Source organism: Mixophyes fleayi, chromosome 1, assembly GCF_038048845.1.
Source record: "Mixophyes fleayi isolate aMixFle1 chromosome 1, aMixFle1.hap1, whole genome shotgun sequence".
Classification (NCBI taxonomy): domain Eukaryota; kingdom Metazoa; phylum Chordata; class Amphibia; order Anura; family Limnodynastidae; genus Mixophyes; species Mixophyes fleayi.
This window is the reverse complement of record NC_134402.1, coordinates 208,398,748-208,416,444: the sequence shown is the minus strand read 5'-3', so window position 1 is coordinate 208,416,444 and position 17,697 is coordinate 208,398,748. Positions and strand designations below refer to the sequence as shown.

The 17,697-nt window shown below is 44.5% G+C and overlaps 1 protein-coding gene across 4 annotated transcripts in view; it reads left to right on the top strand.

Moving 5' to 3' along the window:
* Nucleotides 1-17,697, top strand: part of ATCAY (ATCAY kinesin light chain interacting caytaxin) — a 343,094-nt gene extending 325,397 nt beyond the window's left edge. For 3 of the 4 annotated variants that reach the window (XM_075204829.1, XM_075204827.1, XM_075204830.1), the window contains 2 exons: nucleotides 17,165-17,199; nucleotides 17,368-17,697. In XM_075204829.1, the coding sequence (XP_075060930.1) occupies nucleotides 17,165-17,199; nucleotides 17,368-17,416 (84 nt within the window). In that variant the 3' untranslated portion in view covers nucleotides 17,417-17,697. The remainder of the gene's footprint in view (nucleotides 1-17,164; nucleotides 17,200-17,367) is intronic. The other variant, XM_075204828.1, reaches the window with a different exon arrangement.

The following is a 17,697-nucleotide window of genomic DNA, read 5'->3' as shown; positions in this document are numbered from 1 at the left end:
TCTCTGTACAGCGCTGCGGAATTAGTGGCCCTGTATAAATAAATGGTGATGATGATGATGAATTGTAGAACTCTTCTTTTATTCAACTGTATGAACAGAAAATACTTATATAGGTTACTTAAGTAATTCATTTCTTAGATCCCCTCATCTGTTTGGAAAAAGAGCAACACTGTGCAGACATGACATAGTGGGAAAGTTTTAGTGACTGCTGCTGTACAGGTGTTTTGATGAGACTGGCCATATCCTAATTTGTAAGTGGGACAGACTGCTCCATTTCACGTGGTCTTCTCATACTGACTGCAGAGGTCAGGTCTCAGTGTCATGAATCTCCAGAACTACAGAGCTATATATCTGCCTAGAACAAAGTAAAGGTATCTAACAGTGACCTCTCTTCCACGCTTCATAAGTCAGACACTGGCATTCTCTGACTGCATTATAGCGTTATAAGAAAAGTACAGACACACAGAAAAGGAGGGGGGAGAGGAAAGAGGGAGAAGAGAAGCAGTGATAGATAAATAAAGAAAGACAGGCAGACACACGGTGAGGGAGGAGTGGAAACAGCAGAAAAGCAGGGCAAGGAGCTGGGCCCAATGTAGAGGAGGAGCTGAGAGATCAGGGGGCGCCTGTGTGATGAGTGGTCGCATGCTGCTTCTGTACAGAAACAGACAGCATGCGGCCACATATACAGAGATACGGGGGCAATCCTGATTGTAAACGATCCTGCTGGTGTCTCCAGCAAGCTTTACAGCTGGGTATGTTTCACATAGTTGTGCACAGCAAAGAGCGGGCGGCCGTTGCGCCCCCTCGGCATTGCTCCCTGGGCGGTCACACCACCCTCGTTACGGCCCTGCATATATATATATATATATATATATATACACACACACACACTGTGGCAAGGGCCCGCTACTGCTGAAGCACACGCGAACAACTTCTTCCTTTTTATGTGGTTTTATTGTCAGGATGGTAAATGTTTTGACACCGTATACTTTCACAGCAATTATGGAGACCCTAAACGCTAGCTATACATAGACCAGCTCTCTCTCAAGACCAGCCAGCTTCCCCAGCGTTGGTCTTAGCGCACAAATGATACAAACAAGCATTTATACCTGATACTTCTCCCCCAGTCTTAGCTTGATGGACAGGTGACACACCCACCTTCTCTTTAAAAGGAAACGCCCATCCCTGGCTCAGTTTGCACTAACAGACACACCCTGTCTGTTTGCTGAGAGGAAGGATTGCAAATCATGTAAGTTTAGCCAAACTTAAACTATTGCTTTTCATACATAAGTCTTTGCATTCAATCTAGGTGCATTACTGCACAAATGTTTTACTCTACTTCCCTGCATATTGCCAGCTAAATGTCTCCTTTTGTTACATATCCCTCCCCCTAGCATCTCCAAGTAGGGGGACGCGGACTTCGTGAGGAGCGCATATATTCGTGACAACGCATCTGAATTTTTGTGTAGAATCCCAGGTCTATTTTCTACTGAGAACTTGAAAGGTTGCAGTGCCAAGAACCAGCGGGTTACCTTGGCATTTACCTCTCGGTTGTTCTGCATCCATCTTAATGGTGCATGGTCCGTTATTAAGGTGAACACTCTGCCTAGGAGATAATAGCACAGAGCTTCTGTAGCCCATTTTATGGCGAGACATTCTTTCTACACAGTGGCATATTTTTGTTCCCTTGGAAGCAACTTACGGCATAGGTACAGGACAGGATTTTCTACTCCATTATTCTCCTGTGACAAGACTGCACCTAAGCCAACACCAGAAGCATCAGTTTGGAGGAAGAATCTCTGGGTAAAATCCGGTGCTTGTAGAACTAGGGAGGAACAAAGAGCTAACCGAAGATCAGACTGGTTTCTGCAAAATCATACCAGGTTAATCTATCTGGACAACTTTTTTTTTTAACATGCCCGTAAGGGGAGCAGCTCTAGTGGTGAAGTGGCTTAAAAACCGCCTGTAGTAACCTACTAAGCCTAAGAAGGTTCTTAACTGTGACTTTTTTTCTGGTCTTGCCCAATTTTTGACTGCCTTTGTCTAGCTGGGGTTTTACATGCCCTCGACCAACAACGTACCCCAAATATTTGGCTTCTCTCATGGCTATGGCACATTTCTCTGGGTTAGCTGTTAACCCTGCTGACCTTAATGAAGCTAAGACCGCCTCAAGTTTGGCTAAATGTGATCCCCAGTCTGGGGTATAAATCACTATATCGTCTAAGTAAGTGGCTGCATAAGCTGTGTGAGGTCATAGCAATTTATTCATGGCCCTTTGGAAGGTGGCAGGTGCCCCATGAAACCCAAAGGGTAGGACTTTATGTTGATAGAGGCCATCAGGGGTGGAAAATGCAGTCTTTGGCTTGGCCGTGGAAGTCAGGGGAACTTGCCAATAACCCTTTGTTAGATCAAGGGTTGTTAAATAATTGCTACCAGCAAGATTTTCTACTAGTTCATCCACACGTGGCATCGGATAGGCATCAAACTGCGACATACTGTTTAGGCGCCTAAAGTCATTGCAGAACCTAATTGTCCCATTGGGTTTTGGGACAAGCACAATGGGACTATTCCACTTGCTAGTGGACTCTTCAATCACATCTAACTGGAGCATCTTCTCGATCACCTTTCTCACGTCCACCCGTCTGGCTTCTGGAATACGATACAGCTTCTGCTTTACAATGACTCCTGGCGCAGTAACAATGTCGTGTTCGATTAAGGTAGTGCGCCCAGGAATGGAAGAGAAGACATCCCTGTTCCGGCGAATCATTTCTTCAGTCTGTTGTCTCTGCTGAATGGACAAAGCTGGCTCTATGGGCACTTCAGACTTTTCAATGGCAGTACTCACTACCTGAGGAGAGGTTTCCTCATCATGCCAAGGTTTAAGGAGGTTAACATGATATATTTGCTCCTCCCTTCTCCTACCTAACTGGCGGACTCTGTAATTGACAGGACCAACAGCCTCTAGAACTTTATATGGACCCTGCCAATTGGCGAAAAGTTTGCTTTCCTGGGTGGGAACCAGGACTAGGACCTTGTCCCCAGGCTTGAAAGATCAAACAACAGCACTTTTATCATAACTTTTTCTCTGTCGTTCCTGAACCTCTTTTACATGTTGCTGCACAATGGGCCCTATCTTTCCTAGCCTCTCATACATTTGGGACACAAATTGTAGCAGATTTGGCTCCCTGGGACCTTGCTGCTCCCACCCTTCTTTTAACATATCCAAGATACCCCTGGGCTTTCTCCCAAACAATAACTCAAAGGGACTAAACCCTGTTGAAGCTTGAGGTACCTCACGGATGGCAAACATCAAATAGGGAATAAGAGTGTCCCAATCTTTTTTCTCTTGAGCCACTGCTTTCCTGAACATGTGCTTTAATGTGCGGTTAAAGCGTTCCACCAAGCCATCTGTTTGTGGATGGTATACAGAGGTGTGAAGCGCCGTAACCGCTAGCAACTGGCACATGAGCTTCATCAGTTTAGACATGAATGGAGTACCCTGGTCTGTGAGAATTTCTTTGGGTATTCCCAAGCGTGTAAACATCAATACAAGTTCTCTAGCTATGGTGCTGGACTTTATGTTTCGTAGGGGAATTGCCTCTGGATACCTGGTTGCATAGTCAAGCACCATTAGTATATATTGGTGCCCACGTGCGGATTATTCCAGTGGCCCCACAAGGTCCATAGCTATCCGTTCAAAGTGAACTTATACTATTGATATTGGAATGAGAGGTGCCCTGTACATGGGTTTGGGACAGGTTCTCTGACAAATGGGACAGGAACGGCAATACTTTTTCACTGCCATGTGTACACCGGGCCAGTAAAACCTAAGCAGAACTCGTTCCCGTGTTTTATCCTCTCCTACGTGTCCCCCACAGACTTGTGTGTGTGCTGCTTTTAACACTAGGGGTACATGGACCTGAGGAACCATTAATTGTTCTACTTTTTCCCCCTGTACATTAGCAACTCTACACAGGAAATTATTTTTAACAATAAAATATGTTATACCTTCTGCAGGGTGGGCGGCTTTCGCTACCTCATTTACCTCAGTCACACTTTTGAAGGCATGTTCCAAAGTGGCATCATTAAGTTGGTCTCGAGCAAAGTCCTGCAGAGAAAACAAAATTGGTATTGTGGACCAGTCCATATCCTCACTTACAGGCGGGGTGGGCTCATCTGCAACGTCACCGACCAATGCTAGTTTGGACTGTCCATGTTTCCCCGCAGGTGGATGTTTTTGTGGAACTCGTGCTGTGACTTCCAGGATAGCACTTCGGTTTGGCGGCTCCCAAAGATCGATGTCCAGATGTTGTGGATTCTTAGGCGGTTCCTTTAAGACCAGGCTTCCGACCGTTGCATCAGTTGCCGGCATGTCCGTTCGGATTCGCTTACCAAGGACATCATTAAACAGTGGGAAGTCTCGCCCCAAAATGAGTGGATATGGGAGTTTAGGTGCTATGGCAGCTACCACCATAACAGTTTTGTCTTTGAGTGTGACTGGTAGTATTGTTTCATACTCCTCTGTTGTGCCATGTACGCAAAGAACCTTCACTTTGGACAACCGAGAAGTTATGGTTTCGGGTAAGGCAGAGCTGGAAACCAATGAGAGTTCATTTCCCGAGTCAACCAAGGCCAGAACAAGATTTTGGTTGATTAGCACAGTCACCCGGAACAAGCAAGTACTTCCTGATGTGGGACTCATGGTAAAACAGCTTGGAAATGCAAGCCAAATATGTGCCACGGAACAGTCCATGGATTCCTGTAGTTTAGGACACTCTGCCTTAAAGTAGGGATGTGCACCGGCGACTTTTGGTGTCTCGTGTTTTGTGTTTTGGGTTCGGATTTGTTTCGCAAAACACCTGCCGAAAGGTTTTGGTTCGAATTTAAGGTTTTGGATTCGGATTTTTTTTGAAAAAAGCATAAAAAGTTCAAAAATCAAGTTTTGGGCCTTTTTTCACTCCTACGCTATTATTAACCTCAATAACATTCAATAACAATCATTTCCACTAATTTACAGTGTATTCTGAACACCTCACAATATTGTTATTAATCCAAAACGTTGCAACGAGGTATATTTCTGGACTGCGTAGTGGAGTGGTCCCCACAATATAATAAGAAAACCATCAACTGGTCTTAATCGCACCAAAAAATGTACCTGGACTGCGTAGAGGAGTGGTCACCACAATATAATTTAAAAACCCTGAACTTGTATGAATCGCACCAAATAATGTACCTGGACTGCGTAGAGGAGTGGTCACCATAATATAATAAGAAAACCATCAACTGGTCTGAATCGCACCGAATAATGTACCTAGACTGCGTAGAGGAGTGGTCACCACAATATAATAAGAAAACCATCAACTGGTCTGAATCGCACCAAATAATGTACCTGGACTGCGTAGAGGAGTGGTCACCACAATATAATTTAAAAACCCTGAACTTGAACTTGTATGATTCGCACCGAATAATGTACCTGGACTGCGTAGAGGAGTGGTCACCACAATATAATTTAAAAACCCTGAACTTGTATGAATCGCACCAAATAATGTACCTGGACTGCATAAAGGAGTAGTCACCACAATATAATAAGAAAACCATCAACTGGTCTGAATCGCACCGAATAATGTACCTGGACTGCGTAGAGGAGTGGTCACCACAATATAATTTAAAAACCCTGAACTTGTATGATTCGCACCATAAAATTTCTGGACTGCGTAGTGGGGTGGCCCCGGTACCCAATTTGATACCGGGGCCACAATATAATAAATACACCCTCAACTGGTCAGAATTCCACCAAACAAGTATCTGGACTGCGTAGTGGGGTGTCCCCTGTACTAAATTTGAAACAGGGGCCACAATATAATAAATACACCCTCAACTGGTCAGAATTCCACCAAACAAGTATCTGGACTGCGTAGTGGGGTGGCCCCTGTACTAAATTTGATACGGGGGCCACAATATAATAAATACACCCTCAACTGGTCAGAATTCCACCAAACAAGTATCTGGACTGCGTAGTGGGGTGGCCCCGGTACTAAATTTGGTACCGGGGCCACAATACCTCCTCCAAGTTCCAAGTGTAGTGTTTATAACATATTAACACTACACTAATTCTAGCACGTCAATAACTCTTGTTTTAAATAATGACAGGGCATTTAACTTTTGATTTAATTTTTTGAATTTGTTGACATTTTTTTTTACTTACAAACAACTGTTGAATGGTCATATAATGCCAAAAAAAGAGTTGCAAGATGGAATTGTCCTTGGGCCCTCCCACCCACCCTTATGTTTTTGAAGTAGGACATGCACACTTTAACAAACCAATCATTTCAGCGACAGGGCCTACCAAACAACTGTGGCTGAAATGATTGGTTTGTTTGGGCCCCCACACCAAAAAAACAATTCATCTCTACCTGTACAAACTAAACAGGCTCTACTGAGGAAAGATGTCGTCCTCATCCTCAACCTCTGATTCCTCTCCCCCTACAGTGTGTACTTCCTCCTCCTCACACATTATCAATTCGTCCCCGCTGGACTCCACAATCACAGGTCCCTCTGTACTATCTGGAGGGCAGTGCTGTACTTCATTGAGGAATTGATTATTCATTTTTATAAACATCATTTTTATAACGTTGTGAGGAAGCAACCTCCTTCGCCGCTCACTGACCAGGTTCCCTGCTGCACTAAAAACTCTTTCCGAGTACACACTGGAGGGGGGACAACTCAGGTAAAATAGAGCCAGTTTGTACAGGGGCTTCCAAACTGCCTTTTTTTTCCTGCCAGTAACAATATGGACTGCCTGACATGTCTATTTGGATGGTGTCAGCAAAATAATGCTCCACCATTTTTTCAATTGTGACAGCATCCAATGCAGCGACAGTAGAAATGTCTGCAATGGTTGGCAGGTCCTTCAGTCCGGACCAGATGTTCTCAGCATCCCCGCCAGCGGCTCTTTTAGGAAAACTGAGCTTTTTCCTCGCAGCCATAGATGTGGAAGAAAATGAGGGTGGAGCTGTTGGCATGTCACGGTCCTCTTCAGAGGACAATCTCCTGACCAGAAGGTCTTTGCACCGCTGTAGACTTGTGTTCGCCGGAAACAGAGACACAACATACGCTTTAAACCGAGGATCGAGCACGATGGCCAGAATGTATTCCTCTGACTTTTAAAGAGTGACCACCCTCGGATCCTGGCAAAGCGTACGAAGAGCTACATCCACAAGAGCTACATGCTTGGTGTAATCACAATGGTTTACCAGCTCCTCCCTCACTTTCTCCAGCTGCTTTTGCAACAGCCTGATCAGGGGAATGACCTGACTCAAGCTGGCAGTGTCGGAACTGACTTCTCGTGTGGAAAGTTCAAATGGCTGGAGAACCTTGCACAACACGGAAATCAGTCTCCACTGCGCTTGACTCAGGCTTGGGTCCTTTGCCTATGTCATAGGTGGCTGTGTAGGCCTGAATGGCCTTTTGCTGCTCCTCCATCCTCTGCAGCATATAGAGGGTGGAGTTCCAGCGTGTCACAACCTCTTGTTTGAGGTGATGGCAGGGCAGGTTCATGCTTTTTTGATGTGCCTCTAGTCTGCGGTAGGCACTGGCTGAATGCCGAAAGTGTCCAGCAATTTTGCGCGCCACCGCAAGCATCTCCTGCACACCCCTGTCACTCTTGAGGTAATGCTGCACCACCAAATTAATAGTGTGGGCAAAACATAGGACGTGCTGGAAATTGCCCATATTTAATGCCCGCACAATGTTACTGGCATTGTCTGACACCACAAATCCCCATGAGAGTCTAAGTGGGGTAAGCCACTGGGAGATAATTTCCCTCAGTTTCTCTAATATGTTGTCAGCGTTGTGCCTCTTATTAAAGCCTGTAATACACAATGTTGCCTGCCTTTGCACGAGCAGCCATTTTGTAGATGCTGCTACTGATGCAGCTGTTGCTGTTGCTGTTGCAGCGGAAGGGGATGCAGCTACCCAGTGGGCTGTCACAGTCATATAGTCCTTCGTTTGCCCAGACCCACTTGTCCACATGTCCGTGGTTAAGTGGACAGTGGGTACAACCGCATTTTTTAGAGCACTGAGGACACTTGATCGTACTTCTCTGTACATTTTTGGCATCGCCTGCCTAGTGAAGTGGAATCTCGACGGGATTTGGTACCGGGGACACAATACCTCCATCAACCCTCTAAATCCCACTCCACTGATGGCGGACACCGGGCGCACGTCTAACACCAACATTGCAGTTACAGCCGCAGTTATACGCTTTGCAATAGGGTGACTACTATCGTATTTTGTGGTCATGTCAAACGACTGTTGGACGGTCAATTGTTTTGTGAAAGACTTAGCGGTCTTACAAATTCCCCTCTGGGAAGATGACCGACTAACAGCAGTAACAGCAGCAGTGGCAGTAGTAGGCGTACCGCTGCAGGATTCTTTGGATGAATCCCGTATTGAAGAGGACTCAGTGTGGCTGCTGACTTGGGCTGCAGGACTGAATCTGATGTAGATCGTGGAGGAAGTTGACGAGGAGGGTGTTGCTGGTGTGTATACAACTGGACCACGGGATTTAGGTGTCCCTGTACCGATGACGGTCCTAGCCCCAGTTCCTGAACTAACCACTGAACTATGAATGTTATTCAGGTGATGTATAAGGGAGGATGTCCCTAGGTGGGCAAGATCCTTACCCCTGCTTATTTGAGCTTTACATAAGCTACATATGGCCATACATTGGTTGTCTGGATTTGGATAAAAATAACTCCAGACCGAAGAGGTGCATTTTTTGGTTTTCTGACCAGGCATGACGATGGGCTTTTTCATCCCATGGACATCAGCTGTTTCCCCCCCTGGTGCCTCATTTTCAATAACCACATCACCATCCTCATCATCAAGTTCCTCCACAGCGCCAGTTACATCATCAATAGCCTCCTCCCGAACCACCTCTTCCCGTACAGTGATGGGAAGGTCAGGCTTGTCAATCACCAACACCCTTGGACTCGCTTTGGGGATTTGTGATAATTTCTCTTTAGAAGGCAGAGTTGTTTGCTGTTTTGTTGCTGACAGCATAACTCTCTTCAACTTTTGGAGTGGGGGAGGAGGAGGAGGGCTACGATCCTTGGGTGAAGCTGGACCACTAGTCATGAACACGGGCCAGGGCCTAAGCCGTTCCTTGCCACTACGTGTCGTAAATGACATATTGCCAACTTTACGTTTCTCCTCAGATGATTTTAAGTTTCTCTTTTTGCTATTTTTTGAGAACTTGGGCTTTTTGGATTTTACATGCCCTGTACTAGGAGATTGGGCATCGGGCTTGGAAGATGACGTTGATGGCATTTCATCGTCTATGTCATGACTAGTGGCAGCAGCTTCAGCATTAGGAGGAAGTGGGTCTTGATCTTTCCCTACTTTATCCTCCAAATTTTTGTTTTCCATTATATGTAGCACAAGAGAGCGTACCCCTAAGCCACACACACTCGGCAAAGCCTTTAAAAATTATATGCGGCACAGGAGAGTACCACTGGACTTATACTGCTGAATCAGTGAACTTTGTAATAGCAGTACCACTGGACTTATACTGCTGAATCAGTGAACTTTGTAATATATCAGTACCACTGGACTTATACCGCTGAATCAGTGAACTTTGTGTTATAGCAGTACCACTGGACTTATACTGCTGAATCAGTGAACTTTGTGTACCACTGGACTTTTACTGCTGAATGTGTGAACTTGGTAATATTGCAGTACCAATGGGCTTATACTGCAGGATTGGTTTTGCAAATTTTGTTGTAATTAATTTTTTTTTTGTATTTTTGTTTATAACTTTTTTAAAAAATTTTAAACACTTGGGAATAATGGGGAAATAACTATGCCCTTAGAAGCACAGAGCACAGGACACAGCACCACTGGACTGAACAGGACACAGCACAGGACCCAGCAGCACCACTGAAATCAAAATTGACAGAGGACTCATACTGCAGAACACAGCACAGCACAGAACTAAACAGCACATCACGAGATCTACCAGGACAGAGGACCACTTAACACCCCCTCCCTCTACCCTGATCAATGCCCGAGTGAAGATGGCGGCGACTAGCGGGGAATTTATAGGATCCGAGTTTTCAAGTTTTCATTTGGCGCCAATACCCGGATATGTCTCGGATCCGACTCGGATCGGCAACGTTCGGGTGGGCTCGGATTCAGGAAATCCGAGTGCGCTCATCTCTACCTTAAAGTGGCCTCGCTCACCACATTCAAAACACTTCAGATTAGACAGCTTTGCACCTGGCCCTCTGTCCGTAGCAGTTTTGCCATTGGGCCCTGTAGCAAGGATTGTCAAACTTGGCTTTTGGCGTGGCAGCGGCTTTGGCACAAATGCAGGTTCTTTAGTCATTTGCTGTAGAGCACAAAACCTTTCTACCATGGTGGCAAGCTCTTCATAAGTTTGTGGGTCTGATTGCAGAACCCACCTTTGCAAATCGCGGTTCAGCCCCCGGATGCAGTGATCTATAGCCAGAACTTCAATAATCTGAGAAGGCGAATTCTCCTCAGGCTGCAGCCATTTCTTGAAAATTTTAGAAAGCTCAGCCACTTGCGCTCTGAACGGTTTTTCTTTATCATAGCGCCATTGGTGATAGCGTGGGCTTGGCCTGGCCCGGAAACTCCAATGCGAGCCAATATCTCAGACTTTAGGCACAAATAATCAGAGGCCTGTTCCTCATCTAGATCCATATAAGCTCGCTGAGCTTCACAAGTCAGATATGGCGCCAGTCTCTCAGCACAATCTTTAGGAGGCCATTTTGCCCTTTTTGCAAGTCTCTCAAAGGACACCAGATATGCTTCTATGTCATCACCTGGAAACATTTTCTGGAGAACAGGATCAGGTGGTTCATTTCTGTCATGCCTCACCTGGCTTAACTCTTCCCTTAAGAGCCTTGTGTTTTCCACCTGTGCCTCGGCGACTCGTAGCATCTGAGCTTGCTGCTGTTGCTGCGCAGCGGGCACATTCACAAGGGTTTTCAGTACTTCCTCCATGTTGACGTCTGCGCGGGTTGGGTAGCGGAAACTTGCTTCCCGGAGCATCCCACTCCTGACACCACTTGTGGCAAAAGCCCGCTACTGCTGAAGCACACGCAAACAACTTCTTCCTTTTTATGTAGTTTTATTGTCAGGATGGTAAATGTTTTGACACAGTATACTTTCACAGCAATTATGGAGACCTTAAACGCTAGCTATACATAGACCAGTTCTCTCTCAAGACCAGCCAGCTTCCCCTGCGTTGGTCTCAGTGCACAAATGATACAAACAAGCTTTTATACCTGATACTCCCCCCCAGCCTTAGCTTGATGGACAGGTGACACACCCACCTTTTCTTTAAAAGGAAACGCCCATCCCTGGCTCTGTTTGCACTAACAGACACACCCTGTCTGTTTGCTGAGAGAAAGGATTTCAAATCATGTAAGTTTAACCAAACTTAAACTATTGCTTTTCATACACAAGTCTTTACATTAATTCTAGGTGCATTACTGCACAAATGATTTACTCTACTTCCCTGCTTTCTCTGCATATTGCCAGCTAAATGCCTCCTTTTGTTACAATACTATGCCTATACAATGTCTATATATATATATATATATATGTCTATATATATATATATATATATATATATATTATATATATATGTGTGTGTATATATATATATATATATATATATATATATATTTATATGACAACACCATTTAATCCACTCACAAGTGAAATGAGTAACTTTAATTATCTTGTTACTCTGGCACCTGTTAGCAGGTGGGATTTATTAGGCCAAAGCCGTAACTAGGGTGGTGCGGGCGGTGCCGTCGCCCAGGGCGCATGTACCTCTGTGGCACATTGTAAAACAAAAAAATATTAAAAAATACAACTTGTAGCCCCTCTTTTGACTCACGCGTGGGGGGGGGGGGTCGGGTGCCACGAGAGGGGGGGAGGGACTAGTGTGGTGGCTGGTCTCCTCCCTCCCTCCTCTGTGTGGCCTGGTCTGTCACATGGGACGTGCACCACATGACAGGTGCCGTCCCATGTGTGAAGGGGATGAAGACTGCACAGCTCGATGATGCAAAAAGGTAATTTTTTTTGGGGGGGGCAGGGGGGGGTTGTAATATACTGCTTGTGTGCACATCCCCAGTGAGAACTTACACAGTTTAGACTGTCAAGTTCAATGTTAATACTCTTTAAACCCTTCACCCATAAATTGTCTTGACAGGCATCACAGGGTGTGTTCTTGCATATATTTTCATCATCACTTAGTAATATGCATAAAAGCAAGTACATGCATTAGTTCACATCAGTTTGGTAAGCCATGTATTTGTATACATAGTTAGAATGACATACAAACTTTCTAGAATACATTATAATTTAAAGCAGAGAGACATATCTTGCAAATAGCCATTATTAAAAGTCTCAAATAGAGAGTCTGGATATTCAGAATTAATATTTTCAATGTTTAAGATGGTTATAACATTCCATATAGATGAATTACGAAATAATCTTAGTTGTGGTTTCATTAGACTAACCCCCGGCAGACAGACTATAATGATGTATTGTTCACAAAAATATAGATAAAACTATTTTAAAGTAATTAATTTTAGAGAGGTGTGGGGCTCCCATAATACTGAAGTCCTAAAATGAACACTATATACATACTGTTTTTTTGTGCTTATGTCTGACTGATGCTGATACCTGACTTTGTCATTCATTGTTGTATCAACCCAATTTCTGATTTTAAATGACATGTGATGCTGACAACTGACTTTATCAATCACCCTGGTCACTTGTGATTATAAACTTAATTTTTTCTACTTCTAATTACACCTGATGCGAATATCTAACTTTGTAAGTTAGAATTCTCAGATAGTGAGAAATGTTGGATATGTGAATGAGAGTTGGTAATCAGAGAAGAAACATGGATGGAGAGTATCCTGTTATGGGATTAGAGATGAATGATGGGTAAGCCATTGAACATAAGGCTGTGTAGCTTGATATGGATTCTGAACGTTATTGGCAGCTACTGTTCAGATTAATAGAATGGTGGAGCGAATGTGGAGCAGCGAGAGCGGAAGATCAATCTCACGGCACCGAGTGGGATGGATTGTAGTGGAGACAGACCAGTAAGGAATACTCAAGATAGAATTAAATTGCAGTAGTTATGGTGGGACATGAAGATGAAGTGGATAAGAGGTTTGATAACATCCTGAGTGAGAATGGGGTATATTCTGGCACTATTTCTAAAGAAGAGGAGACATGACAGCACTAGGAACCGGATGTGTGTGTATTATGTGTGTGTGTGAGGGGCCACTGTGTGTGTGTGTGTGTGTGTGTGTGTGTATTATGTGTGTGTGTGTGAGGGGCCACTGTGTGTGTGTGTATTATGTGTATGTGTGAGGGGCCACTGTGTGTGTGTGTATTATGTGTATGTGTGAGGGGCCACTGTGTGTGTGTATTATGTGTATGTGTGAGGGGCCGCTGTGTGTGTGTGAGTGTATTATGTGTATGTGTGAGGGGCCACTATGTGTGTGTGTGTGTGTGGGGCCACTGTGTGTGTGTGTATTATGTGTGTGTGTGAGGGGCCACCGTGTGTGTGTGTGTGTGTGTATTATGTGTATGTGAGGGGCCACTGTGTGGGTGTATTATGTGTATGTGTGGGGCCACTGTGTGTGTATTATGTGTATGTGAGGGGCCACTGTGTGTGTATTATGTGTATGTGAGGGGCCACTGTGTGTGTGTATTATGTGTATGTGAGGGGCCACTGTGTGTGTATTATGTGAGGGGCCACTGTGTGTGTATGTGAGGGGCCACTGTGTGTTTGTGTGTGTGTGTGTGTGTGTGTGTGTGTGTATTATGTGTATGTGAGGGGCCATTGTGTGTGTGTGTGAGGGGCGACTGTGTGTGTGAAGGGGGGCCCAAACCAATATCTTGCCTATGGCCCCATGAGGTGTAAATCCGGCTCTGATATATATATATATTATGCATTTGCAAATATGTGTAGCAGAATTCTTTCAGTAAAGTGCTAGCCACACCCCCACATTAGGTTGGCCACACCCACTTGACAAATGTCAATCCCATTTCGATGGGGGGCGCCGGTGCCCTGTCTCGCCCAGGGCACTGAAATGTCTAGTTACGGCCCTGTATTAGGCAGCAAGTAGACAGTCAATTATTGAAGATGGTGTGTTGGAAACAGGAAAAATGGCCAAGCATAAGGATCTGAGCGACTTTGACAAGGTCCAAATTGAGACGGCTAGACGACTGGGTCAGAACATCTCCAAAACAACGGGTCTTGTAGGGTGTTCTCGGTATGCAGTGGATAGTAATTATCAAATGGGGTCTAAGGAAGGACAAACAGTAAACAAGCAACAGGATCATGGGTGCTCGCTCTTTATTGTGTGTGGGGAGAGAAGGATAGCCCGTCTGGTCCAAACCCACAGAAGATCTACTGTAGCACAAATTGCTGAAAAAGTTAATGCTGACTATGTTCAAACAGAAAAAAGGTGTCACAACACACAGTGCATCGCAGCTTGCTGCGTATGGGGCTGTGTAGCTGAAGTACCCATACTGACCTCTGTCCACTGGCTAAAGCGCCTGCAATGGGCACGTGAGCAACAGAACTGGACCTGGAGTAATGGAAGAAAGGTGACCTGGTCTGTTGAACCACAATTTCTTTTCCATCATGTAAACAGCCAGGTGTGTGTGCGTCATTTACCTGGGGAAGAGGTGACACCAAGATGCACTATGGGAAGAAGGCAAGCAGGCGGAGGCAGTTTAATGCTCAGGGCAAGGTTCTGCTGGGAAACCTTGGTCCTGGCATTAATGTGGATGTTACTCTGACACACCTACCTAAACATTATTTCAGGCCACCCCAAGTACACCCCTTCATGTTAACCGTATTCCCTGATGGTTGTGATGGATAATGCACCCTGCCATACTGCAAAAATTGTTCAGGAATGGTTTGAAGAACATAACAAAAAGTTCAAGGTGTTAATTTGGCCTTCAAATTCCCCAGATCTCAATCCGATCGAACTTCTATGGGATGTGCTGGAAAAACAAGTCTGAGCCATGGAGGCCCCACCTCGTAACTTACAGGAGTTAAAGGATCTATTGCTAACATATCGGTGCCAATTACCACAGGAGACTTTCAGAGGTCAAACGGAGACCATGGGTCAGAGCTGTTTTGGTGGCACCAGTGGGGCCTACACAATATAAGGCAGGTGGTATTAATGTTGTGGCTGATTTGTGTGATATATATATATATATATATATATATATATATATATATGTATATATAAATCATTAGCTGACAGCACTCTTCCACAGCCCTGATTTTGAGGGATTTTCCTGAGACAGAGACGAAAGGAAACCCAGATCTCCTTGTTGAGAAACCAATTCGTTAGCTGAGTGCCTCTGGTATCTTGCCCGTTCACTTCATTTCTTCTCCACGTTCAGAATAATCAATCCATAAGACTCATAATGGTGTCAAAATTCATCTTGGAACACACAAATAATTTCTTCACACTTCACCAAGAAATCTCTTCCTAATCTGCACAATTCCACATCCTGGTTATGGAGGAAGCAGTGGCGGAACTACCAATGGTGCAGCAGGTGTGGTGCATCTGGGCCCATGGAGATTATGGGGCCCGCTGCACTGGGAACAAGCAAGCTGTGGGCCCCGGTACCCTTCTTCTGGATTCCCTGCACTGGGATCCACAGCTCAATAGTTCCTCCTCGGTCTTTTTCATTGGCTAAGCACTTCTGAAGCACTATTTAAACCTCCTGAATTCACCTGGCTGATGCCTGTTCTTCAAGCTCACTTTCTGCAGCCTGTGGTTCTGGTTCCTGTTCTCCTTGTAGTTTGCCTGTGTTCCAGTTTGCTCTCAGTTCGTGGCCTGTGCTGAACCATCGCTGCTCCCAGTACCTCTCTTACTATCTCCAGTGAACTTCATCATGACAGCTCCGGTTCTCTCATCGTTATCAGTCAGAGCCGCTACTATACCTGTGACTCATCAACTGTTACCACGAGTTACCTCCGCTACTCCAGTCTGCTCTCAGTCTCTGGCCATGGTGAACTATCGCTGCTCCAGTACCTCTATTACCATCTCCAGTGTACTTCATCGTGACAGCTTCAGATCTCTCATCGCTATCACTCAGAGCCGCTACTATACCTGTGACTCATCAGCTGTTACTACTAGTTACCTCCGCCAATCCAGTCAGCCTTCAGCCTCTGGCCGTGTTGAACTATTGCTGCTCCAGTACTTCCATTACAATCTCCAGAGTACTTCATTGTGACAGCCTCTGTTCTCTCACTGCTGCCTCCCAGAGCCGCAACTACATCTATGATTCATCAGCCGTTGTCCTGAGTTACCTCCGCTCCTTCAGTATGCTCAACCTATGTCTAGTGTTGAACTTCCGCTGTTCCAGTATCTCTACTACCTGCTCCTGAGTACACCATTGTGACAGCTCCTGTTTTATTGTTGTTATACCACAGAGCACCTATTCTCCTAGTGACTCATTGGCTGCTGACCATCAGCCTATATTATTGTTGTTCCTGTATCTATACCACTTATCTGTGGATTCCATCGTCTCCATCCACTTCACCTGGCTCCCCCACATCGTTCTGATGTGCACTCACTCACGGGACCACGACCTGCAGGTTTGGTGCAGCTAAGACCATACCTCCTTGCGGGGGTTCCTGGTGAAAACCACGTGCCTGTTAGACTCCGTGCCCGTGGGTGGGCCTAGCCATGTTCAGCAGAGCCTTGGAATCAATTTCCAGTAAGCCAACCATGACAGCTTCTGGGAGGAAGTTTGTCTTTAACAGGATGTATGTCACAAGTAGTGTTTGCTTTGTTTTCAAACCTATGTGTACACAAAGTTAGAGCAAAGTTTTGTGTAAGCTTTGAGATGTGTTAATGTATGCACTCTTAATGCATTTAAAAACTTAATTAAAACTTCTTTTTTTCAATGTCTGTGTGTACAAGCCCTATTCAAAGTATTTGGCTAGATATTGCAATAAGCACTGAATGAAATGCTTGTTTGTATTGACTAATATACACAAGTAAAAGAAAATATGAAATGAATTTATGCAAATTCACATACTGAGGAATTGTCTAAACGATGTTTATACTCCAAGGCAGAAGAAAAGGAAGTTAATGTGGAAACCACAAGGTATGGAATATTATTTTTTGTTAATAAATAACTTTTTTTGTTTACCAGATTCAGGTTGTATACAAATATATCACTGATAATATTATTTTTAAGTACATTACTAGTATGGAAAAACAAATCTTGTGGATTTAAACCACCAGAATAATTGGTGTATTTCCTTTATTCTAGCATTCCACAAACTGAAGATCTAAGAAGATCTCAGTGCATCTCACCATGAAACCAACCTTTGAAAATTCCAAATGTAGCATCATCCAGTCTTAATTTTTGTTCTAAAATCATTTTGCTCTACCCTAGAAACTTTTATTATCGAAGACTATTATTTGGTGCATAGTCAGTTTCTTAGTGTGAACAATATGTTTTCTTCTTTACTGCAAAAGTGATGGTTTCTTCTTTCATAGATAGAAAATAAAATTTCAAAAGCTTTTCAGGGTGATATATTTTGATCATTGAAGTTTAGAATTGTATCCCTCCTGCATGTGAGTAAAATTTGAGAATTCC